General features: G+C 33.5%; 1 protein-coding gene and 1 long non-coding RNA gene across 9 annotated transcripts in view; both read right to left on the minus strand.

Annotated features, from left to right (window-relative positions):
• The window catches only part of SLC39A10 (solute carrier family 39 member 10), a 98,525-nt gene that overhangs the window by 19,348 nt on the left and 53,287 nt on the right, over positions 1-25,890 (minus strand). For all 8 annotated transcript variants that reach the window (XM_082397338.1, XM_082397337.1, XM_082397342.1 and 5 more), the window contains 5 exons: positions 21,018-22,042; positions 18,876-19,083; positions 6,208-6,377; positions 4,224-4,412; positions 139-259 (listed from right to left, as the gene is read on the minus strand). In XM_082397338.1, the coding sequence (XP_082253464.1) occupies positions 139-259; positions 4,224-4,412; positions 6,208-6,377; positions 18,876-19,083; positions 21,018-22,031 (1,702 nt within the window). In that variant the 5' untranslated portion in view covers positions 22,032-22,042. The remainder of the gene's footprint in view (positions 1-138; positions 260-4,223; positions 4,413-6,207; positions 6,378-18,875; positions 19,084-21,017; positions 22,043-25,890) is intronic.
• LOC309631272 lies at positions 8,871-18,868 on the minus strand. The gene is made up of 2 exons (XR_014246167.1): positions 10,934-18,868; positions 8,871-10,520 (listed from the first exon to the last, which is right to left on the minus strand). It is a non-coding gene; the product is annotated as an uncharacterized lncRNA (long non-coding RNA).

Raw genomic sequence — 25,890 nt, forward strand, 5'->3', positions numbered from 1 at the left:
ACACGTAAGGAAATAAAAGAAACTAGTATTAGAGAAGCAACAAAGACAAGAAATTTCAAACAACTCAGGCACAGTTTAGAAGCAATATTTCAATTTTTATATTTTAAAGGTTTCTCTTTAGTCAGAACTGTTGTCTACCGGCAAGAGGCTTGAGCTGAAGCCAGTCGGCATCTGGTGTATTATTTAACTTATGATCTGAAAGCTTCCTTCCAATAGCTGATTCTTCTGTGTTTTGCTTCATAAACCATTTCTGTTTCCCCTGAAAAAAACATCTGGTATTAGCATTGAATCTACAGCCACAGTTAGCAACAGTATTTACTTGTTAACATCTATGGGGATAAATGGTGGTAATTTTATAAATTATTTAGAAAAGAAGTGAGAAAAAATTTTTAGAAGTTAATCAAAGGGTCTACCAGATGAAAAATCCAACTAAATTTGCATGTTATTTTTTTTCGAATACTCGACTAAAAGGTCCAATTCACATACTTTCAAGTTAAGAACAGGGTACATAGTACTGTATTATATGCAACCTGAATGAAATGTGTGAAATATATGTAATATTGCTCTCATTTAATAGTGTGTGGGAATGGGAAGTTCCAAAAAACGAAAGCTTAATCCTTTCAATTTCATTCTGTGTTTAACACAATCTCACTTTTCCCCATATGTGACATAATAGACAGAGTCAAACTTGACTTAAAATCCTAAATTTACAGTTTACCTCTATGAGACTTAGACAAGTTTGTTAAATTTATTAAACCTAAAAATACTCATCTATAATATGAAAATGAGATTCTTATACGGATTAAATGAGGTGATGTATGAAAATGACCTATCAGTAACTGACTTAACAGCTTTGCAATCAAGACAAATTTTCTTTCTCATTTAATCTGTCCTCTACTAATAAATTCTAATTATTGTAATTCATTGTTTAAGTTTGGATTTTCCTATATTCTCTCTTAATAGTCTGGTTTCTTCTCATCAGTCTATCACTAACAACTCTTCCAACTTAAATTTCTACTTTTAATCAATGTTCATTTAAAAAAGCAAATAATCAAGTATGTTAGAACAGTATGAAAGTAAAAATCAAGTTCTTTGGAAGATCCTTACTGACTGGCAGAGCATTTCCTTGTTGGTTTTGCTTATAGGCTGTGAGCTATGTTTCAGATGTTTAAGTCTTCTAACTGCTGCATAAGTAGGCTTCCTGTGGCTAGTTGAATGTGCAGCAGAGTCTCCAAAGATGGCCATCATCCATTTCTTCCCTCCCTGTGTAAGCATTCTTCTCCACCCATAAGGAGGTGGAGTCTATTCCTTGCCCCTAAATTTTAGCAGGCCTTTTGACTTGCTTTGACCAATAGAATACAACAGAAGTGATGCTGTGCCAGTTCTGGCCTAGTCTGAAAGAAGACTGGCACCTTTTGCTTTCGCTCAGGGAGTGTGGCCACTATGCTATGAAGAAGCTCAGTCTAGACTCTGAAGAGAGGCCATGTGGAGGAGTACCGAGATGCAGACACAGAGTGAGGCATTCTTGGACCTTTCCAGCTCTGCACTGACCTAGCCAACCCAGATTAGCAGAGTTTGAGTGAATCACTCTAGCTGATGTCAAGTGGAGCAAAAGAACTGCCCAGCTGAATCCTGCCTAAATTCCTGACAGAATTAAAAGAACTAATAAGTTGTTGTTACAAGCTATTTTTGGGGTTGTTCTGCTTCATAGCAGTAGAAAACAGAAACTGGGGGAATAGAAAATGTTCAAAAGAAAATAATATGGAGACATCCTAAAGAGAAGAAAAGAAACAGCAGTTTTAACATGAGTTAAAGAAGAAAAAAAAAAAAGAGGAAGGAGGAGCAAACAACAGTACAAAAGTCAGTGAGACACACATAGAAAGGAAAACATCAGCTGGGATTTTGTTTAATTGCTTTGGTTCTGATTGTCCATTTTCCTAAAAACTTGCCAAATCATTACCCTCAAAGCCGCAACTTGCTGAAACTAGTCAGCATCTGGTGTATTATTTAACTTATGTTCTGAAAGCTTCCTTCCAATTCTTCTATACAGATTGTCAAATGTCTGTTCTATTCAAGTATCACTAATTCCCTTTCTTCAAAAAATACTATATACTTTTTCATCTTAGTTACTTATTGTCCTATTTATTATAAAGGAGACGTACTTATTTATCTCCCTAGACTCCTTTCTTTGATGTACTTGATGAATTCCCCACTATTGCATTTAGAGTACCCCTCTGCGAATGGTGTTACTTTCAGTTTTTTACTTCCCACAATTTCAAATTTCCAAAAACCTGCCATATTTTGGGGACTCTATGCTCCTATATTACTTTACTTTATAAAAATAAATGTGTTTAATTTTGCCAGTAAGTCTAGGTTCAAAATGAGATCAAGGTTAAATTATAAAAAACATAAAACCTCTTTATTTTGAAGGACTATATTTTATACTTATCTGTAAATTATACAGTCCCTAATATTTTGTACACATTAAATACTTCATATTTGCTGCTTCAGTGTTAGTAGGTACACACAATTGAAGAAAATTAGGGCTTCACAGTAATTCCAAAACTTCTTTATATACTTTGCAATTTGTATTTGTGTTCTAAATTTGGCATTCACAGAGATGGACTTTAAATTCTTTATCTAATCAACTTTTTCTTATTGATTCCCTCATTTAAATAATTCTCTTAATCATCTTCTCTTCCCAATTCCTTATGCCATGATTCAAGCCCTCTGCACCTCTCTTCTAAATTATTCTGCAGTAATCTCCTTCACTGACTCATTTCCCTCCAGCCAATCTCACCTTGGCATCCCTCCCACCACCGTCAATTCTTCACCTATCCACATGACCTTCCACATGGCCCTTCCCAAACCAAATGCTGTTAGATCTCTTTCACGTTTCTCTAAGTTGATCCTTCCCAGTTCCTTTGAGCATTCCTCAGATAAAACTTCACTGAGTGCACCATCTTGACCAACCCCCCTTTAGAAGCAATTAAATATGATGCCCTGACTAAAATATGGCCATTAAAATTAAATACACTACTTGGAATATGATATGAAAATACAGATGAGAAGTAGGATTTATTTCCCATGCATTTAGAAAGCAACTGGTAATCATGATGAATGAGTCACAGTTTCAGAGCTAGTTTGTGGCTGGGCAAGAACTAGAATCACTCTCCCTGAATCCCAGTTCAGAGCTCTGTTCTAAACCATATTTTGTCCCAAGGGGATATATATAAAACACATACATACACAAACAAGAATATATCCATAAAAACAGCATTAAAGTTTTATCATAAGAGTGGGCTGTATATATTATGATAATGACTATCCAGTGTTCTTGAAGAATTTTTTTTTGAATATTTGTAGTTAACTAACAAAATATAAAAATTTTCTAACTCATTATTGTGGAAAGCTTTCTAAAAATGTCCACTAGATTTCCTTTCTTAAACAGAATATACTGAAGACAATCAGCATTTAATATCACAAACATGTTAAGTGAGAGATGTATTCAAGACAGAGCCTTAGAGACAGATGAGAACCAGTGTGAAGAGGGAGGAGTGTAAATCACAGTGAATGGTAATACCTGAACTTACTTTCTTGGGAAAAAAATTCTTTTAGGTATTTATCTTATTCTAATAAACGTGACATGAAAGACAGTTCAACAGTCCAAGCACCATCTCCGAAGTGTTTGTCACTCTTGAGATGAATCACCATTTCCTTCATTTCATTATATTTTCTTCCTACAAAGCCCCCTGAATCTAAATTCTTCATACCTCTAGTACTTACACCATTGGCAAGGCATTTCTGGTAAAGAAATGTGTTGTGCAAAAACATTTTCATTATAAGATATGGCAATGAAAGCCCCCTATACTTGAAAATATTATCTGTGAAGACCAATGAGACTTGCTTCTATTTATACATTTTTGCATTTTTAATAAGAATAAATTGGCCAATAACTTTTTCCAGACTATTTAAATCAATTAGATAAGAAGCAACACAAATTAACTGAAACTGAGACTCCTATATCTTGATTATAAATGCCAAAACAAATGTAATGACAAAAAAAATGGCAAAGATCAAAGTCAGTTTTTCCTCTGAAGATAATCTATTAAACAATATTTAATACACACCAACACCATGATTAAGAAAAAACATAAGGCCCAAAAACAATGGTTTTTGAGTTTTACCTCAGAAAATAAAATAAACAATTAAAAAACACTTACCCTTTGCTGTTTGTAGTGCTTAAACATTCTAATGCAATGTTCAATGATAAACAGTAAGTAAATGCCTCCTAGAGCAACAAGTCCTTTCAATACAGCGTCATATTCTTCTAGAAACTTCTTAGATTCGTGTCCATGAGAATGTCCATGCCCATGTGCATGTTGATGACTGTGATCATGTCCACCCTGAGACTGTTAATAAGAATAAGAAAAACTTCTTAACAAGTAATTAAAATGCTATTTTGAGAATATAATCTCCAGAAAAAAAATCCCCTCTTATCTCAATTGAATATAAGTAGTCTTCCATTTAATTTTGCTATCCTCAGTGGCCTGGAAAGTACTACATTCCATGGTAACTCTAAAACAGGTTTAAGATACATCCTACAGTGAAAGAATCAAACCAGCAGTAAGATAAGAGGTAATGATGGGTCCTTCGTAAACTGAAGTGAACATGTCCCAGATACATGCCTTAATATTCAGTAAAACTAAAACAAATTAATTCACCAGCAGGTGACCATTTGTAACTCCCTGTAATTTAACCTTCTCTTAAGCTGATTATATTTTTTAAATATTTTTCTTTTATAAATTATTTCAAAGAAGTGATGAGATGTTATCTCTGCATATACTGCTGAACATGAGCATAAGAATATACTTAAACATGTGTTCAATTTTCTACATTTTAAATCTTTATCTTAGAGAATGTAAAAGTTAGAGAACTGGTCTTCAGTATTTTCCCTCCTTGTGACATTTGTTTGTATTCCTTCCCTATTTGCTAGTGGTCAACAGAAGAGGTTTCTAAACCTCTCAAAGAAGATACGACCATTACAAAAGGTAATAGCTTCATTTAATTAACACTTCTTAAGAAAAAAAAATGAGTTAAATAGCACTTAAACATTGTTCGCACTTCAACTGTTCTAATTTATTAGGCCCAGTTCTGAAACAGACTGTTGCTATGCCTGGTGGCTGGTAGAAAGGGCAGGCAAAGGGTTGAAATAAAGGGAGAAATAAATAAATAATATATAATAAATCAACAACAAAAAATGCATATTCACGGCCTTAACATTAATTTTTTTTTAAAGGCAATGCCATGCATTGTTCTAGACACTAGACCTGGAATTCTCAACCAGGAGTGCAGAAGGCGAGAAGAGGTGCACACAACACACAAATACAATTCTGTCTCCCAAATACTCCTGAAAGGAGGTGATAAGAACATAAAAAAATATTCAAACCTATAATTTTACATTTGGAAAAGAAAAAAGCCCTGTTGTTTTCATAATTTGAAGGAAAGACAGTAATACTGGTTCAAACACTCTTAACTGGTGACAGATTTTAAAAGGTTAATAAGCAAGGTAAAGGTACTAGGAGTGTGGGCTTATGATCATATCATTAGAAGTGTTCCCAAATGAAAGAACACAAGTGGTACACCAGGTGAAAAGATAAATGGCCCCATGGGTAAAGAGCTAAATGCCTAAAATTGTTAACTGAGTATGTCTGCCTATTCCTGCTCAAATAAAGATGCCTGTGGAGCACTGGCTATGTGTACAATCATTATAAAGCCTCTTATACATTTCTTCTAATGGCTTTCTTGATATACCATAAAGACAGAAAGATAAAACACTCATTGATGTCCAAGTATTCACTTTCAGAACTGCTAACAGAGCATTTTTTAAATTTCAGTTTTACTGAGGTGTAACTGACATAAATTGTAAGAGAGTTAAAGTGTACATTGTGGTGATTTGATATGTATACACTGTGACAGGTGAGGATAAAACTGACACTACCAGTTTTTTGTTGCTGTTTTAAAATCTAATGATTCAAGTTATTTTAATATTGCTTAATTTAAAACTGTACAAATGGAAAAAAATACTTCATCCTATAAGCAAATAAAACAACAGAAATACTAGATTAGTATGCTACAGCTTGCAAATGAAGGATCCTTTTAGCTGAAATATTTTTACTTCTTAAAAAGATTTAAAAGGTTTCTTACATGGGGCAGTAGATGAAGAAGGGCATCTCCACTCATTGTTCCTACAGCTAGTGCAACAAGGAATGTGAGAAGAAATTTGAAGCATCCTTGGTTAATGATGGGAACCAAGATCACTCCTAGCAAGGAAAGCAGGCTAATAACAGTGATAGAAATGATACCACAAATCCACGCTGTAGGAAGAAAGTAATGGTCAACATTAGTATGACAATATAAACCAAAAAAGCTCCAAAGAAGAAAAAACATAAGATAAATGAGTCATGGAAGACTGATTACCTAGACTATGCTTTTTAAGAAAACTTTATATTTTGGCACTACTGTGTTTAAAAACAAACAAAACAAATAACTATATAACCAACCTGAATGCTTAAAAAAAGAATTAAACTCAGACCAAGTTATAAATAGTATCTTCAGTGGTCCACCTTATTAGAAACAGAAACTGAAAATGACTTAAGGCTGCGGTTCACTTATACTACCTAGACTTAAATAAAATTTTACCGATGTCTAAAGGTACAGCCTTAAACTGTTTATTTAGAGACTATAATTATAAAACTCTCCCATGAGCATTAAAGGAAGCCAAGTATCTAATGCAGCATAATCTATGGAAATCTTTCTAATAACAAAGTTTAAGAAACTTAACATATCAGCCCAAAATACAAATATACTCAGATAAGACACAAAAAAATCTTATTACTGGTAGCTTCACTGTATTTCATTTCTTATTTTTAAAAAGGACAATTCAGTCCCATTTCCCTTGGTATCATCTTTCTTCCATACCCAGTTCCAAACTACCTTTCCTCCAATTCAGCTTTCTGTACAATTTACTACTTTTTTAATTTCACTATATAATTTTAACCAGATCAGAACACAGGAGAAATGCTTTCATAATATGACTTGTGAGAAACAGGTGGAATTCTGTGACATTTCTTTATCTAGGCTATTCATAAGCAGATAAGATTATCAGAAATAAATGCCAGTGGTTCAGGGGGTGAGGCATCTTCACTTAAAATGAGAAATTACTTTCTATTGATGGCCTAAAATAAAATGGAAATGTTTTAAGTTTAAAATTTCTGTTTATTTTAATATTTCTCTATAGAAAATTTCACTGAAGAGTGATAATTTTGAAAATGTTTAATCTAAAATGATTATTTTTCTAATCAAATCTAAAAGGACTATAAATCTGCTGAAAGATTTTATGTCAAGTCTTGTGATAAGTGAATAATGGAAAAATGCATTTCTTCATCAAGATAACTTAAAATTTTCAAAGACAAAGAGAAGTAAGAATAGGTAAAAAAATAAAACTTTAACTGACCTGCTAAATGCTAAACTTTATCAATAAAACTGTTTATTCTTTGGACATTTTAGTCACAGTATCCAATAACATTAACACTACAGCTAATTCTTGTTAGCTAAATTAGCTCAGAATGAAACAGTAGGTCATCTATTACTAATGGAAGCTCTGTGGTTTATATTATATGTAACAGATCATTACTATGATAGAAACACTGGGAATCTAAAGGGCCAAAAACATTGAAATACAGCCAGAGATTGAATACAGCCAGAGATTGAATACAGTGCCTTCAATCCTTTTTAAGGATTTGGGGGCAATAAAGGAACAGGAACTCAACTCCCAAAGAACCAAGGTCAGGGAAAGATTCATTATAAAGCCAACATCTTGGTTAGTGGACCCAAAGAATAAGAAGAAGATTCCCCGAACTATGGATGGGACTACAGGCACAGGGAACTGAGGTAAAAAACCCTGTTGTATAAAGAAAAATATAAGGTCAAATAAGGTTTAAAGATTGACTTAATAATGATGACCAGGTTACTTTGTGTGCGCCCCATATACAGACTGGAACAATAAAATCAGTGAGTGGGAGAGCCTGAGGGAATAGGTTGGAAAAAAGTGGCCATAGGTATACATGAAGGCAGAGAACCAATAAAGCTACTGGCCAACTAAACCAAAAAAGGTTTGTCAAAACTACTGCAGCTCTCTAGCTCCAATCATACTAGTGGGGAAAAAAATTTAAAAGGGAGCGACAAAAGATACTGACAATAACTAAATGGGAAACACCAAGGCTAATAATGAAAACATCAACCTGAAGATAAAATGTCTCATATATTAATATACAACTCTCCCTTCTCAAATATATTTTTCCTTAGTTTGGCAATAATCCAACCTAGAAGCAATATATCTCCAAAAAAGCCAATCCAAAAGCAAACTCAATCAAGAACTTAAAGAAAAACAGCACAAAGATACTGAAAACCCAGCAATTCATATTCCAAGATACTCTGAAGTAGAAAAAAATAACTGTATATACACACTAATGTAAATATGTATGGATGAGGATTGACAAAACTACAGACAAGACCCCAAATACACTAGATAAAATAAACAAATTTAATTAACTCTTCATAATTATTAGAAATTTTTATTAATCAGAATTGTTTTCAGCAAAAATGCACTGGAATCATTCACCAAAATTACCCAGTAAAAGTATTTATTTTATTTCTATGTCGCAATGTCCAAGAAAATTCATATAACCAGATTAAGCTGCTAAATTAAAATCTGTATTAGCCAAAATCTAGTTGGGTAAATCTTGTTAACTTCATTTATTCTTTTTCCTAGGGTTACATTATATTCTACACTGGGGAATATATATGCATTCACTTCCGGATTTTCCTATTAAGACATTTGCAATAAATATTAAATTTCTAAATCTTAATATAAGGGAACACTATTAATTTGATGCAGTAGACATGTGAGATGATTAACAAATTATACAATACAATTTAGCAAAGTAATAAAATATTAGCATTACAAGCATATTTTTTTTTTACAAGCATATTTTTAAATTTGTGCTTATTAGATTATGAAATTTAAGACCCTACTATACCAACATATATTCTTATAAGCATATTTACCAAGTCTAATCATTAAAGAGTTGAGAGAAAATGTGATTCTGTTCCCTAATCATACAAATTATATCTAAAAATGAACATTATTCTAAGCAAGTATTTCCTTTATAAAATTCTCATCGTATAAACTTCTGGCTCAGGGTATCTTGAATGTGAAGAAAAGTCCAAGAGTCTATGAAGCCATAAACATTTTGCAGTGTTCTACGATGATTTACAATCTCAAATGGCTTCTGGTCAATTAGTCAAAACTCAAGTTACCAAATGACAAATCAACCAAAATCGAATTCAGTGACCATCAATTTGCCAATATGCTGACAGGTGAGCTAAATACAGTATAACTGAAGAACAAGCATTGGCAGATTGAACAAATTAAATCAGCCAAGTGCTTACACATGTAGCTGAGGGAGGGTCTGTGTGAAAGGGTATATGAGTTCAGGGTATATGTCACATATTACACTCTCCCAGGTACAATTTCTCATGAATCAGTGCTGGTAATTGTATCTCCTTCTCATCCTCCTGAGAAAGCAAATCTGTAAACTAGAAGAAATGTCTGAAAGAGAGAAGCCCACTTTATGATTAGAAAATCACTAGTACTTGTGATATCTGACATCTGAAACTCAGAGAATACAAGAAAACATCATAATCCCACAAAGGCAAAAGCCTTACATGAATCAACCCAAGGTCATGGTACTGGCCAACTTCAAGGGCACCATTCTCATTGTATTTTTGGGTGAATGTCATTTACTTAGAATATAATGTGAATTATGCCATGTGGAGTTGTTCAATGAAGTGATATTACATTGAGCTTGGACAGCTGCCCCTCCAAAATGAGTTAATATATATATATATATATATATATACATACACACTCACACTCACATTTTAAAAAAATACTTAATAGAAATGTTTTTTCTTTATTGGTTATACAATAAAATGATTGTTAAGAAACTGGTTATTTCAAAAACATATAATAGATTTACAAAAACCAAAAAAAAAAAAAAAAGAGAGAAAATAAGTATAATACAAAAGAAAATAATCATGTCACAAAAGGAAAAACAAAAAGACAATGAAAGGGACAAAAATATAAAATCAACAGGAAAACAAGGCTTAAAATGGCAATAAATACATATCTATCAATAATTACCTTAAATGTCAATGGACTAAATGCTCCAATCAAAAAACACAGAGTGGCAGAATGGATAAAAAAACAAGATCCTACAATATGCTGCCTACAAGAGACCCACTTTAGTGCAAAGGACACACACAGATTGAAAGTGAGGGAATGGAAAAAGATATTTCATGCAAATGGAAATGACAAGAAAGCAGGGGTCACAATACTTGTATCAGACAAAATAGACTTTAAAACAAAGACCATAAAGAAAGATAGAGGGGCTTCCCTGGTGGCACAGTGGTTGAGAATCTGCCTGCCAATGCAGGGGACACGGGTTCGAGCCCTGGTCTGGGAAGATCCCACATGCCACGGAGCAACTGGGCCCGTGAGCCACAGTTACTGAGCCTGCGCGTCTGGAGCCTGTGCTCCGCAACAAGAGAGGCCGCGATGGTGAGAGGCCCGCGCACCGCGATGAAGAGTGGCCCCCACTTGCTGCAACTAGAGAAAGCCCTCGCACAGAAACGAAGACTCAACACAGTCATAAATAAATAAATAAATAAATAAATAAATAAATAAATAAATAAATAAAAGAACGTGAATTTCTTAAAAAAAAAAAATCACCATTAACAGGGAATATGAAGACTGGGGGAGGGGCATTCCTTTTAAAAAAAAAAAAAAAAGAAAGATAGAGGAGGACACTATATAATGATAATACAAGAAGAGGATCAATACAAGAAAAGGATTTTACACTCATCAACATATATGCACCTAATATAGGAGCACCCACATAAATAAAACAAATACTAACAGACATAAAGGGAGAAACTGACAGGAATACAATAATAGTAGGATACTTTAAAACCCCACTCACATCAATAGACAGATCTTCCAGACAGAGAATCAATAAGGCAACACAAATACTAAATGATACGACAGAGCAGTTAGACTTGATATTTTCAGGACATTACATCCAAAAAACCCAGAATACACATTCTTTTCAAGTGCACATGGCACATTCTCTAGGACTGACCACATACTAGGGCACAAAACAAGCCTCAACAAATTTAAGAGTATAGAAATTATCCCAAGCATCTTTTCTGACCACAATGGCATGAAACCAGAAATTAACCACAGAAAAAGAAATGAGAAAAAAACGATTACATGGAGACTAAACGACATGCTACTAAAAAACCAATGGGTTAATGATGAAATCAAAGAGAAAATTTAAAAATACCCTGAGATAAATGACAATGAAAACATCACCATACAAAATCTATGGAATGCTGCAAAAGAGGGATACTAATAGCAATACAGGCCTTCCTCAAGAAAACTCTCAAATAAACAACCTACCCTACCACTTAAAAGAATTAGAAAAAGAAGAACAAACAAAACCTAAAGTCAGCAGAAGGAAAGAAATAATAAAGATCAGAGAGAAAATAAATAAAATAGAGATTAAAAAAACAAGAGAAAAAGTCAATAAAACCAAGGGCTGGTTCTTTGAAAGGATAAACAAGATGGACAAACCACTGGCCAGGCTCACCAAGAAGAAAGAGAACTCAAACAAAATAAGAAATGAAAAAGGAAACATAACAACTGATACTGCAGAAATACAAAAAAACTGTAAGGGAATACTATGAACAATTACATGACAACAAATTCAACAACCCAGAAGAAATGGACAAGTTTCTAGAAAAATACAGCCCACCAAAATTGAATCAAGAAGAAACAGATAATTTGAACAGACTGATCACTAGAACTGAAATAGAATCTGTAATTTAAAAACTCCCACAAACAAAAGTCCAGGACCAGACGGCTTCACAGGCGAATTCTACCAAACATACAAAGAAGAACTTATACCGATCTTTCTCAAACTCTTCCAAAAAGTTGAAGAGGAGAGAACACTCTCAGGGACATTCTATGAAAAGAATTTTCCCATTCTTCCAACTAGAGGAAATATATATAATATGCTTGCTACCTTCAAAAGATTTTTCAAATTGATTTTAGAAAATAAATTCTAGAACTAAAAAGGATCCTATAACCTCCAGTAACATTTTTTATACATAAAATATAGAGAGCACAATTGAGACTATTATAATATATTGATAGTTTAATTACTCCTCTGTGAATACGCTGCCTTGATTGACAAAGTTGGAAATTATAAAAAATATTTTCAAAGAGGCCAATTATTCTGCCCCTTTAAAAAAGAATTTTTTAAATTCCTTGCTTACTTGTAGCTATTTGAACTGGCAACATACTAGCTATTGTCATATTGTATAGCTAGAAAGAACTTTAATAATCTACAGTAGCATTTCTCAAACTGCTCATCTAATTCTATGAGATAGGTGGCATTCTAAGGGGAGTGAGGAGAGAATTTTAAAAATCAAAAAGACTTGGTAATGCTGGATTAAACAAGTTCCCTCAGAGCCTCTAACAGTTTAATGAGCAATGTGAATTTCTGCAAGGGGGAAATAATATGCAGTATTTTTCTAACTTACTTGATCATGGAACCTATTAATATAGCACAATGAGCCAGTATCCTGAAGAACACAATTTAGCAGACCCCAATGTGTCCAATGTCCTTTTACTTTAGAGATTTGTATTTGTATATTGAGGCAAAGAGATGTTAAATGCTAAACATTACCACTTCACACCTACTAGGATGGCTTTGAAAAAAAAGAAAAAAGAAAAACACATGTTGGCAAAGATGTGGAGAAACTGGAACGTCTTACATTGCTAGCAGGAACATAAAATAGTGCAGCCACTGTAGAAAAGATTTGGTAGTTCCTCAAAAAGCTAAACAGAATCACCATATGACCCAGGAGCTCCACTCCTAGGTCTATATCCCAAAGAAATGAAAGCAGAAACTCAGATACTTGTGTGCCTTGTTCATTACAGCATTATTCACAATAGCCAAGCATCCATCAATGAATGAATAGTTTAAGGAAATGTGGTATATACATGCAATGGACTAGTATTCATCCACAAAAAGGAACGAAGTTCTGATACATGCTACAACATAGGTGAACCTTAAAAACATTATGCTGAGTATTTCAAAATAAAGCAGAGACAGAAAAGACAAATGTATGATTCCACTTATATGAACTATATAGAATAGTCAAATTCATAGAGACAAAAAGATCAGAGGTTACCAGGGGCTGGGGGTAGGGGGGAAATGAGCTATTGCTTAATGGTTACACAGTTTCTATCTGGGGTGGTGGTTAAAAAAAGTTTTACAAGTAGTGTGATGGTTGCACAACATTGTGAATGTAATAAATGCCACTAATTTGTACACTTCAATGGTTAAGACAGCAAACTTTATGTTATATATATATTACCATAATAAAAAATAGTTAAACAGCTAGCTAAAATGGCAAAGTCAAAACTAAACCCAAAGTCCTTCCTGAATCCACTGTTTTCTCCAGTAACTCACAGTATTTTCAGAGAATTCTTGGCCAAGTGATTTATCACTTATGTATTTACCCCCAAGGAGATGGCTTCACATAAAAGAGGATTTACAAGAAAAATAAGTATAATTAAACATAAAAATAAGAAGAAATACCATTTCAGATAAATCAGAAATTTTCTAGATATTTTGTATAGATTACAACTATTCCATCACAACTGTTTCATTAGCAAAACAGCCCTATTATTCCGTAAGTGTATGTTATTACAGATACATGTTTTCTTATACTGACTTCTTATTAATTTTTAACAGTAATTTTAGCTTTCTAGCACTAAAAATTTAAGGAGTAGTCATTTTCCTAACTTAAATTTTCTTCAAGGAAAATTACAATTTCTTTGAACTATGAGAAGTAAAGTTGTTTTGAATTTATTGTACTTGAAATATCTTCCCATGCTATTTAAGTATGTACTTATTTTTAGAATTAATAACATACACATTTAAAGCTCACATAAACTCTATCACAATTTCCTAGGTGTAGAAAAAAGGCAACTCAGGTAATAAAATTTTTCTGATTTTCAACCAAACTATTGTGTTTTTTCGATCACAATTTGGTATAGAGCCATAAAAAAAGCAAAATAACAACAATAAACAACGAACAATAAAAGGAATCTCATAAAACTTATACCAACCTAACACTATGCAAACTATTAAGTACAACTAGCAAATGTTTTCTTTATTTGTACCCAAGATACCATATGCAATAAAAAATGCTAAATGTCTGAAACAAGCTTCACTTATTCTGCAAATTAGGTCTCTTAAAACGTTAAAGGTCTTCAAGCTTAGTTATTCACCAACTCCCTTTCTCATTATCTAGAGAGAAAATGCATTCTTTTAAAAAGAAGCGCTCATCTGTGGAAACTTTCTAATTAACTTGGTTCAAAGCATGTGCAAGATGGCAGTTTTCTACACTGTTTCAGCATTTTAATTGGCAGAAAATGCTGAGCGGCCTATTCACAGCTCCCCTTGATAATTAAGCTAGGGTCAACTCTATGACTAAATGAGACAATCTTGTGAAACAAACGATTCCTACCATACACAGTATATAGCATATTTGGTTTACAGCAGTCTCTGAATAGTTAATGAGGTAGTAGCTGTGTCACTATGGGAGATTTATACAGAACAAGTTAACCTTGTTTAATGGTGCAGCAGTCATTGAAAATAATTACTAGCAGAGCATTCTCTCTAACAATTATTAACATCTATCAGGACATAATTAATCCAAGCTTCATTTCTGAGAATGTTAATAACCACCTGCAAACAACTAATCAATATTCACTATTAGTAAAGTATTTGTTTTCAAAGCAAGTACAATTTCCTCTAAGGCTTTTCATATTTAATAAACTAATTTTCAACATTACTATAGTCAAGCATCTGTCAACAGCCTTGTTAAAATATATAGATTATGTCAATATTACAACACAGACAACTCTAAGTCATAACCCACAGCTGATGAGAAAACAAAGAACGAGAGTTTTTTAAATAAACCGTAAAAACAGAAAAGGCTATTAGTTTTAACTCCAGATGCCACAATCTTGTCCGTCTCCATTTTTCCCCGTAAAGAACAAATGTATTTTATTTTGAATTAAGTTAAATAATCTTAGACCTAACTTCCCCTTTTAATCCTGTCAGTGAGAATTTATAAGCACCTGAGAGAGACTGTGGCTCTCAAGGTGTTTACTCATCTACAAAGATCAATGAGCATGAAGCCAGAAAGAGGACATATTTTGTCTATCCAAAGATCATTATTCAAGTCTAGCATGTGAAATCACTTTTCTCTGCCCTTCCAGATCTTAACAGACTGAACCCAGCTTGTCTACTAGAAGACTATTCTCGGGTTTTTTGTTTTTTTTTTAAATGACTAATCTACACTTATAGTAATACTTACTTATATCAATATTTACCTCTACCAGTTTCCTGTCTATGTCTGCATTATCTGTCAAATCACTAACGCTCTCCTTATCTCCCCGTCATTTACATTTTAGCAAAGCACACTTAAGAAACTTTTCAGCAGGAAGCAGTAGAGCACAGCATAGGAGAAGAACATAGTGGTTACATTACAGGTTTTAGATGAAGAATACTCTAGTTCCTATCACAGCTCTGCTGCCTGGCAGCTATGTGACCTTGGGCATGTTACTTAACTTCTCAAACCCTCCTTTCCTCAGCAAAGAGAAGTAAAATAAAAGTGCCTATCTCGTGGGTGTAACAAATTAAATTAAATAACTCTTGTAAAAGTGTTTAGGGCTTCCCTGGTGGCGCAGTGGTTGGGAGTCTGCCTGCCAATGCAGGGGACACGGGTTCCGCCCCTGGTCTGGGAAGATCCCGCGTGCCGCGGAACAACTGGGCCCGTGAGCCACAACTACTGAGCCTGCGCGTCTGGAGCCTGTGCTCCGCAACAAGAGAGGCCGCGATAGTGAGAGGCCCGCGCACCGCGATGAAGAGTGGCCCCCACTTGCTGCAACTAGAGAAAGCCCTCGCACAGAGGGGAAGACCCAACACAGCCATAAATAAAATTTAAAAAAAATGAAACTTAAAAAAAAAAAAAAAAGTTTAAAATAGCACACGGTAAGGTTCCAATAAATATAGGCTATTATGATTAATTTATCTATTCTGAAGTTATTTTCCTATTGCAAAGAAATTAACCAAGAATAGGCAGGAAACTAGGAGACTCAGTTATGTATTGAGAGCATTTCTTTTTATGTGTACTCTTTTAAGCTTTAAGGAATGTCTCTATCTCATATAAAACCCATACTAGAATGTGATATTCTTAAATATGTCTACCTTATTGCTACACTATGAAAAAATTTTAAATGCTGCTCTTTCAATCTTTCATCTATTTTATCGGAATTCTGTTTTCAGCTCATATTCATACACATCAATTTAGTCACTTTAATTACTATGCAATACCACCACTATATCTTGGGCATTTCAACCAGAACTGCATTCATCATGATTTTGCAAATGATGAAGTTCATGAAATACAACTCATTCTGAGTGAGAACACCGTATTATCAAAGTACACTAGGCTGACTTACAAGTGTTCTTCCTAGGTTAGAACTGAAAGTTTATAGACTAATATTAAGCAATTTATTCATTTAATCAATATATGAGTGATTACTTTTTGTCCAAAGTACCCTTTATCTTAGGCACTAGGGATGCTGAAAGACCCAGTCACTTCTTTTAAGCAACTAAAGTCAAACAAAAACGTAACTAATCCAATTATGAACTCTGTACCATGATGGAAATATCCAGAGAGTATCAAGGTAGGGGACTTAATTAAGTCTAGGATGGTCACTAAGTTATCCCAGAGAGACTAACCCTTGAGCTGAATCTTTGAGGAATCATAGTAGTCAGCCAAGTAGAGAGGTTTACAATGTGAAAAGGCAGAGAGGCATGAAGGCAAACCAGCATAATCTATTATCATGAGTTTGTTATGATTAGAGCTAAGAGGGAAGAAACGAATGGTGGAAGATAAAGATGGAAAGGTAGGTAGGCATGGATCATATTCTGGAAAGCATGATTGGGGGAAAAAAAAACAACACTCTGAACTTTGAACAACATAGCATAATGCAGTATTCTAAAATATATGAGGAAAAAAGTATAACTAGCACATCACATCAAATCCATGTTCTCATAGCTATTACTGCTTACAATACAAAAAATGTAAAGAAAAATACTAGAGATCTAATGAAAAATATTAGTGTAACAATATGTGGCAAAAATCATAAAGGTGATACCAGAATTAACTAAATTTGGAAAATAATAGCACAGTGATTGCCCAGAACATTTATCAGACAAACCTCAGACTTGGTGGGTTTTATCATTTATTAGGTCTGGGAACTGTGGGCAAGTTACTAAACTTTTCTATACCTCAGCTTCCTTATCTGTAAAAACAAGAGTCATACAATAGCTCCCTCACATAATAATTCAATAATTATTATTAAAATTTACTTAAAAAAAAAAAAAAAAAAAAAAGCATGTAAAACACTTAGAACATGGATATCAAAATGGTTAAACTTCCCAGGACTGAATCTGACCACTATCACTCACTAGTTCTGAGACCCTGGGGAAGTTATTAGGGTAACATTCTCCACCTCATAAGACTGCTGGGAGGAGTAAATGAACTGAGTTTAGAACAGTGCCTGCAATACGTTTGTTAATAAATAAAAGGAAAACATATGTATTAAATAAATGCCAGCCATCACTAAAAAGAAAAATCTATGTCAGAGTATCTCCTTTGCATTTTAGAAAGATAAATCTAGCTTAAATGCTAAGCATGACCTACAAAGGGGACAAAAGCACAGGCAGGGAAGGTTATGAAGGCACTTCAACAATTCAGGAAAGAACCAAGGAGGATCTGAACTAAAGTTACGACAGAGTGGATATAGTTGGAAGATATTTAAGACTCAACTGGACTCGACAACTGATTATACAAGGGAAAATAGGAAATGAAAACTAAAACCATAAGAGGGAAAAAAATCAAAGATTTTCAGATTTTATCAAAAGAATGAATTGGAATGGCATTTGGGATTCTGTAAGAGGTACGAACTTCCTGTGGAGTAGAAGTTCCAGAAATATTAGGTGGGAGGTATCTGTAAACATCAAGGTGGAGCAATCTAGCCAACTGGATATGATGAAAAAGAGCCTAGAGAGAAGTTTAAAAACAGTTTTGGTTTTACCCATTTGGTTTTACTCTCTAGAAGTGCCCACGATGAAGTTCATGTGCCAATCACTGGCATTTCTGAGACATTCCTAGAGTTTCACCACACTGGCTTCCCTTTTTACTTCCTTAGAAACTTAATAATCTTTTCACTAGAGCCCCTCACCCTGCTAAATGTTAAGTAATTATAACATCATATAACTTTAATTAGGGGTCCCCTTATTAACATTTGCCCATCAAGAAGAATCTATTTATGACAAACCTGTATTTCCTTTCTAATCTATTAGTTCTCTGCCCGTAGCAAAACATTCCTCTGTAGTGCCAGAAGAGATTAGTAAACTGTATTGTGCCTCTTGTCTTCCCCCAATCTTTTCTAAACCCACATACCTAAACCTGATTAAAACATACTGAAAGTCACCAAAAGGAAAGCAATCATTTGGAATTACTTCCTCATTCAATTACATTAAAAAAAAATAAGTACAGATACTTTTTTGAGGAGAAAGAACTTAAATCTTTCTTACCTGATGCCCCTATATTTGTCTTATCTTCAGGAACCAGATTTTTATCTTTATTTAAATCTTCAACTAAAAGTTTGTCGAAATGCTCAATACAAAGTCTGCTGTCGATTTGATATAACAAAGCAGGGCAAAGGTACGTAAATAGATCAGGTGAGATTGGAGAATTGGCCCGATGACCATAGTATTTTAACAACTGAGTGACGTTCAAACACTGCAAGGAAATTGATAAAACAAATTAAGTAAGAGTACTTTAAGAAGATTATGCAGAAAAAGAAAATATTATATAGTAAAATATATTCTAAATATTATTTGAAAATAATCTGCAATATATAGATACCTATTACAAAGAATGATTTTTGACAGGAATTTATGATAGGAATACATTCAACTTGATTACCCAAAACTTTTAATAGATTTGAACCATTTCCCACTGCAACATATAAAAGATGATGACTTTCTGCCATCAATAAGAATGACTTAGAACTATATTCCCAAGATCCTTAAGGGGTGAGTTAAAAAAAAATCACTTCCCTAGTCAAAGTGCAATCATCAATCGCTCAAGATTCTAATTTGTGAAACAGTGTTAAACAGAATTAAGAGTTCTTTAACAACTTTATATTAAAATATACAAGGATATAGACATTTTCACTAAGGTACCCCAAAAGAATATCATATAGGGGAATTCTAACCCAATGCTAAAACTGGAGGGTTAAAAAAAGGCAGCTTTATCCACTGGTACTTTAAGTACAAAATATAACAAAACACAGAAGAAAACAAGTAACAAAAAATTCTGGACCCATCATATAGTAAAAACAAATATCTAAAATTGAGGCAAAGGAGATGGCACTACCTCTTTTTCATACATATGCACTCTGGTTGCATGCTTGCTTATTTTATCTATGGTACAAAAAACAGAATCAAAACATACAAACAAAAAAATGATTTTTTTCAGGTCTTTACATGAGATACTACTACTCTATCCAATGCATAGTACATTTCCAGAAATCTTGAAAAAGTCCTCGGTATGCATCAGGCCTATGAGGATACAAAATAACAAGTCTGATGATCCAGACCCCACAAGTAGAATACAAAAAGTAAACATTATTGATAATGTCTAGTTATTATCAACAAGACTCTAGGATATTACGCACAGTAACAAATTAATATATTTCTTTAAAAGTACACTAAGATTTTTTAATTTGCTAAAAACCAAGTATCTAATGATTTGTCCAGTAAAGAAACAAAGATATTTACTTAGATGTAAAACACACTTCCATAATAAGAGACAGAAACAACAAAGGTTGAGGTCATTTTCCATATTAGATGGTGCTGCTTTTTATACATCCGAACAATAAACAAATTCAACAATTTTTTTAAACTTTAATGAGGGCCAAATATAAGAATACATAAGGGTGTTGATATACGTTTAATGAAACAAAAATGTTTTTAAGGTGAATAGTTTTTTTAAAAATCAAGAAAGAACCAATCAAATGTGAAAGTATTAAAAGAGCATGAAAATTTAAAAGAAAAACAAAACCACCCCATTACTATTGGAGTTTCCCATTATTATATCTTTTTGCATTCACTGTACATCTGTTGAAAGCATAAGAAAAGACTAATATGAGCAAGTAGGTCCTATAATAAAGTGACAGAGAAAACAAACCTACCACATGTGCAAAATACCTGACTTTGTAGCTAGATCAATAACTGGGAACCACTCCATAGTTAATAAGTTAACAATTAGGAAAAAAAAACTGTCTAGTCACTTCCCAAGAAAACAGTTTGAACAAAAAAAAGTCTTCAATTTTCAAATATCTAGAAACCAGCTGACAGTAACAACATGTAAACTAACTTGGGGAGTCAAAACAAGTCTTAAGCAAGAGAGTAAAATAAGGAACAAAAATAAGGAATATATTTTCTAACAACCTTTAAACATTTAGGAATTGAAGGAACCCAAATTGGAGAACAAACAATGCAAGTGAAAATGCAGACAAAAATCTTTAATCTGATTTTGATTCCTTAATGTATTTTGTAACTGGAAATAAGTTTGAATACGGTTGACTATTCCTCTGTTACTTCCCTTTTTACCTAAAAATGCTCCACAATCATCTGAGAATTACGGAGCAACCATCTTGTTCTGCTTACCTCATGTTGCCGGTCATCTTCATTATGATCTTTGTGACTAGCAGCTGAATAAATTGCACTTTTTTTAACATGCGGTGCTTCTCGCTTTCTAGTATGTCGAAGTTCACCTTCACTATCAGGATCAAGATCTTGGTGTCCGTGACCAGGATCATGACCATTATGTTCTGGAAGACGTACATGAAAATGACCTGGGTTATGTACACGATCAGGTTTGTGGACCCGATTATGCTCATACTGTTCACCCTGATCATGGTTAGGGGGAAAACCTGGTGTAATAACCTCAGAATTTTCATTACTTTTCTTCCCTTTTCTCTTCTTCTTTCCTTTCAGTAGCTTACTTTCAGATTGTTCCTGTGTTTTATTGGTCTCTGTAGAAGGTTCATGGCTAGGCTCCCCATGCTCACTGTGAATAATGGAATCATTAGGAAAATGGCGAGTAGTGTTATGATCAAGGTGATGACGCAAACAATGGTGATGACATAAACGATGATTATGGTCATGCATATGTTTATCATCAGACTTGACAGATACTTCAATTGTCTCTTTCTCTGGATCACACTTATGGCTTCTTTTTGTTGATACACTGGTCACAGTTTGATTTTCTGAATTTAAATGATTATGGGAATGCTGGTGGTTATGTGAGTGAAAATGCTTTCCCTCTTGAACTGCCAAAATATCTAAGTGAGAAACATGATCGTGGCCAAGATCCTCATGATTAATCTCAACTACTTTTATCTCTCCAAGGCCCAAGTTTGTTAAAAGTTTCTCCAGACCAAAAAAGGATAATCTTCCATTTTCACCATAACGATCAAAAAGTTTTTCAATATAATATTTTTTTTCATTTTCAGCATCCAGCACTGAAAATTTGCTTGACTCAGATTCTGTCATTCCACGATGGTGTCTGTGATGCTCTTCAGAACCATGGTCATGTTCTTCATGGCAATGGTTGCAATGATGGAAAATAAATGTAAGCAAACAAATGAGGCAAAATTTTGTGTGCATATGTACCTTCATTTCTATTTTTCCTAAAGGGAAAGAGAAACAAGCATTAGTTTATACTTATGCACATTCAAAATAAACATAAACTTACCAGCAGTTGTCAATTCACTAGGCAAATTGTTTTACCCCATTTCTTTCATGGCTATGAATCATTCTTTCCTTCTTCAATCTCCTATAAAAAATGGCCCCTTTTAATTTATCAAAATAGTGTACAGCCCTTCAAATTAATACAAATTTGCTTAAAACTCACCTGCAAGACTACTCTGACTCCCATTAAGCACAATACTTTATACAGTAAATGTTGGTTCCTTCCTACCTGGTCCTTTACAAAAAAGTTTACCCATCTCTGTTCTTGAGGTCCTGGTCAGTGCAATAAGGCAGTAAGATGAAATGCAGTGATAAGATATGTAAGAATCAGAAAGAAATGAAACTGTCATTATTCACAAATGGCAGGATTGGGTATGCAGAAAGTCCAAAAGAATCTATAAGAATTAATAAGTTAATTTAGCACAGTTGCTGGATTTAAGGACAATAACCTAAAATCAATTGTCTACACCAGCAATAATTAGAAAATGAAATTAGAAAAAGTTCACCATTTACAGTAGCAAATAACTAGAAATAAATCTAACAAAAGATGTACAAGACCTTTTCATAAAAAAAGGATCACATATTATTGAGAGAAATGAAGGACCTAAATAAATGGATGGCTTTATCATGTTCAAGATTAGATGAGACATAGATCCAATGTAATCCCAATCAAAATCCCAGAAATAATTTTATGAAAATTGATGAGGTATTTTTAATGTTTACATGGAAACAGAAAGGGCCAAAAATGAACAAGACACTCTATCTACCAGTTACTAAAGACAGTGTGGGTATCTGGTGTAAGAACAAATAAATAAATAACATAGTCTAAAAATAGGAAAGATTCTCTTTTCCTTGGTGCTTGGTCAACTAGATTTCCATATAGAAGAAAAATAAATTAAACTTGACCCTTACCTCACACCATATGTAAACATCAATTATAGATGGATTGTAAATATAAATCTAAAACAGTAAATTTTAAAGTAAAACAGGGTCCAAAACTGTGCTGCCCAATATGGTAGCCACTTGTCAAGTGCAGCTACTTAAATTTAAACTAACAATTAAATTAAAAATTCAGCTTCTTGGGAGTTCCCTGGCAGTCCAGTGGTTAGGACTTGGTGCATTCACTGTGGTGGCCCAGGTTCAATCCCTGTTTGGGGAACTAAGAACCCACAAGCTGCGTGGCAAGGCCCAAAAGAAAAGCCCCCAAAACAACAACTGTTTCTCAGTCACCTAATTACATTTTAAATGCTCAATAGTCACATGTAGCTCATGGCTACCATACTGAACAGTGTAGACAAAAAACATGTCAATCATCACAGAAAGTTCTACTGGACAGCATGCTTCTAGAATATGGAACTATGATGTGAGTCATTCATGCAATTTTAAAGTTTTCTAGAATAAACAGGTCAAAGTCATTGTCATCCTATATTTTATATAAGCCACTATATCCAAAATATTATCATTTCAACATGTAATCAGTATAAAAATTATTAATGAAATTTTTACATTCTTTTTTATACTATGTCTTTGAAATCTGGTACATATTTTATACTTACAGACATCTTAATTCAGACTAGCCACATTTCAACAGCCACATGTGGCTACTGGCTACTATACTGGAAAGTATAGATCTAGAATATTTATTTGGGAGACTAGCTTCAAGACCTTCAAGATAGGACATAATGTGCATTATAAAGGAAAGACTGATAAAGTATACTACATTAAAATAAAGAAATTTCTATGCATCAAGAGATATCATTAAGAGACTAAAAAGGCAACAACAGATTGGGAGAAAATTACGGCAATGTTACTAGTCAAGAATATATAAGGAATTTCTACAAATCAATATGAAAATTATGAGACAACTCAATGGAAAAATGGGTAGGAAATTTGAACAGGCACTTCATAAGAGGATAGTCAAATTACTAAGAAGCATACGAAAAGATTCTCAACCTCAATAGTCATCAGAGAATTATAAATTAAAATCACAAGTAGATACCACTATATACCCACCAGAATGAGTAAAGTATAAAAGATGTAGGCAAGAATATGGATCAACTGGAACCTGCATACACTTCTGGTGGGACTGTAGATTGGTATCTATGGAAAACTGTTTGGCAGGATCTGCCAGAAGTTGAACATAAGCATATCTACTCACATAGCAATTCTAGTCCTGGATATATGCAGAAATACATGTACAGAGACACAAAAAGACATGAATGAACATGAAAGTTCACATAACTGTTATTCATCATAGTTCAAAACAGGAAAAATGCCAAATGTCCATCAACAGTAGAATGGATAAATAAAACAATAATTTTACAATGGAATACTGCACAGGAATGAAAATAAAATCACAGATTCACACATTAACACAGATGAATCTCACAAATTGAGACTGAGCCAAAGATAAATGCTAAATAAACTATAGGGCAAAATTCTATTTATATAAAATTTAAAATGGGCAAAACTAAACCATGACAATGATTATTTTTTGAAGGGAAGGTAGAGGGTAATAACTGGGACTGGAAATTGTAGTAATGTTCTCTTTCTTTACTTGAGTAATGGTTACACAAATATGTTTACTTTGTGATAATTCATTGTACTTATCATACTCTGTGTACTTTTCTGTACACATACTGTACTTCAATTAAAAGTTTTTAAAAATCAAATTCTCTCCAGTGAAAACCAATTAGAAAATGTAATTATAAACAAAAATTATTAGGCTCCTAGAAATAAATAGAACAAGACCATTAAAAGGAGAAATGTATATGACATTATTTGCAAAAACTGGAGAGACACCACCTACATGGATGGAATAAACGGCGTAAGGTATATAAAGTCTTCCCAAGTGTATATGCAAATCTAATTCAGTGTCAATCAAAATCCTGGAAGCTGTCTGCTTTTGGTGAGACTGAATAAGCTAATCTAAAAATTTATATGGATGAGCAAAAACCCAAGGACAACCAACACAGTTCAGAAAATTAGCAAGGTGATAAAGATTTCTTTTTATAAAGTTATATAACTAAAATAACAGAACTGGCACAGGGCCATACAGATAGACCAAAGAAACAGAACAGAATTCAGAAAAAGAATCAATAATATTGATTGTGAAAAAATAGTTCTCCCTCACACCATACACAAATGTCAATTCCAAGAGGATTAAAAACCCAATGTGACAAACAAAAAAATTCTTAACAACTTTTAGAATAAAATATAGGAGACTATCATGACTTTAGGCTAGGGAAAGATGCAAAAAGCACAAACTTTAAAAGGAAATTTTACATAATTTAATTAAACTAAATTTAGGTAAGATGCAAAAAGGACAAACCTTAAAAGGAAATTTTGATTAATTTAATTAAACTAAATTCTTTAAGTATTACTCTACAATAAAGAACACAATAAACAAAGTTTATGACAAGCTATACACTAAAAGATATTTGCAAGTGTATATATAAACAATGCATATAAAACATATATATATATATAAATACAAAAAACTCCAATATTGCATAGACAACTATACAAAGGTAATCAACAGGACAGATGGTTAAGCAGCGACATGATCACTAATAATCTGGATAACACACCAAGACATGAAGAGGCAAAAATTAATATCCGAAAATACCAGGTGTTAAGCAAAAATCTACTGTAAAGAAATAGAAAATACCTTACACTGCTGGTGGGAGTATAAATTGGTGCAGCCATTTTGGGAAGCAATCCGACATTTACTGAAGCTGAATATGAATACATGCCACAGACCCCAAATTCTACTTTTATCTATCTA

Source organism: Balaenoptera borealis, assembly GCF_965194805.1.
Source record: "Balaenoptera borealis genome assembly, chromosome: 6".
Lineage (NCBI taxonomy): Eukaryota > Metazoa > Chordata > Mammalia > Artiodactyla > Balaenopteridae > Balaenoptera > Balaenoptera borealis.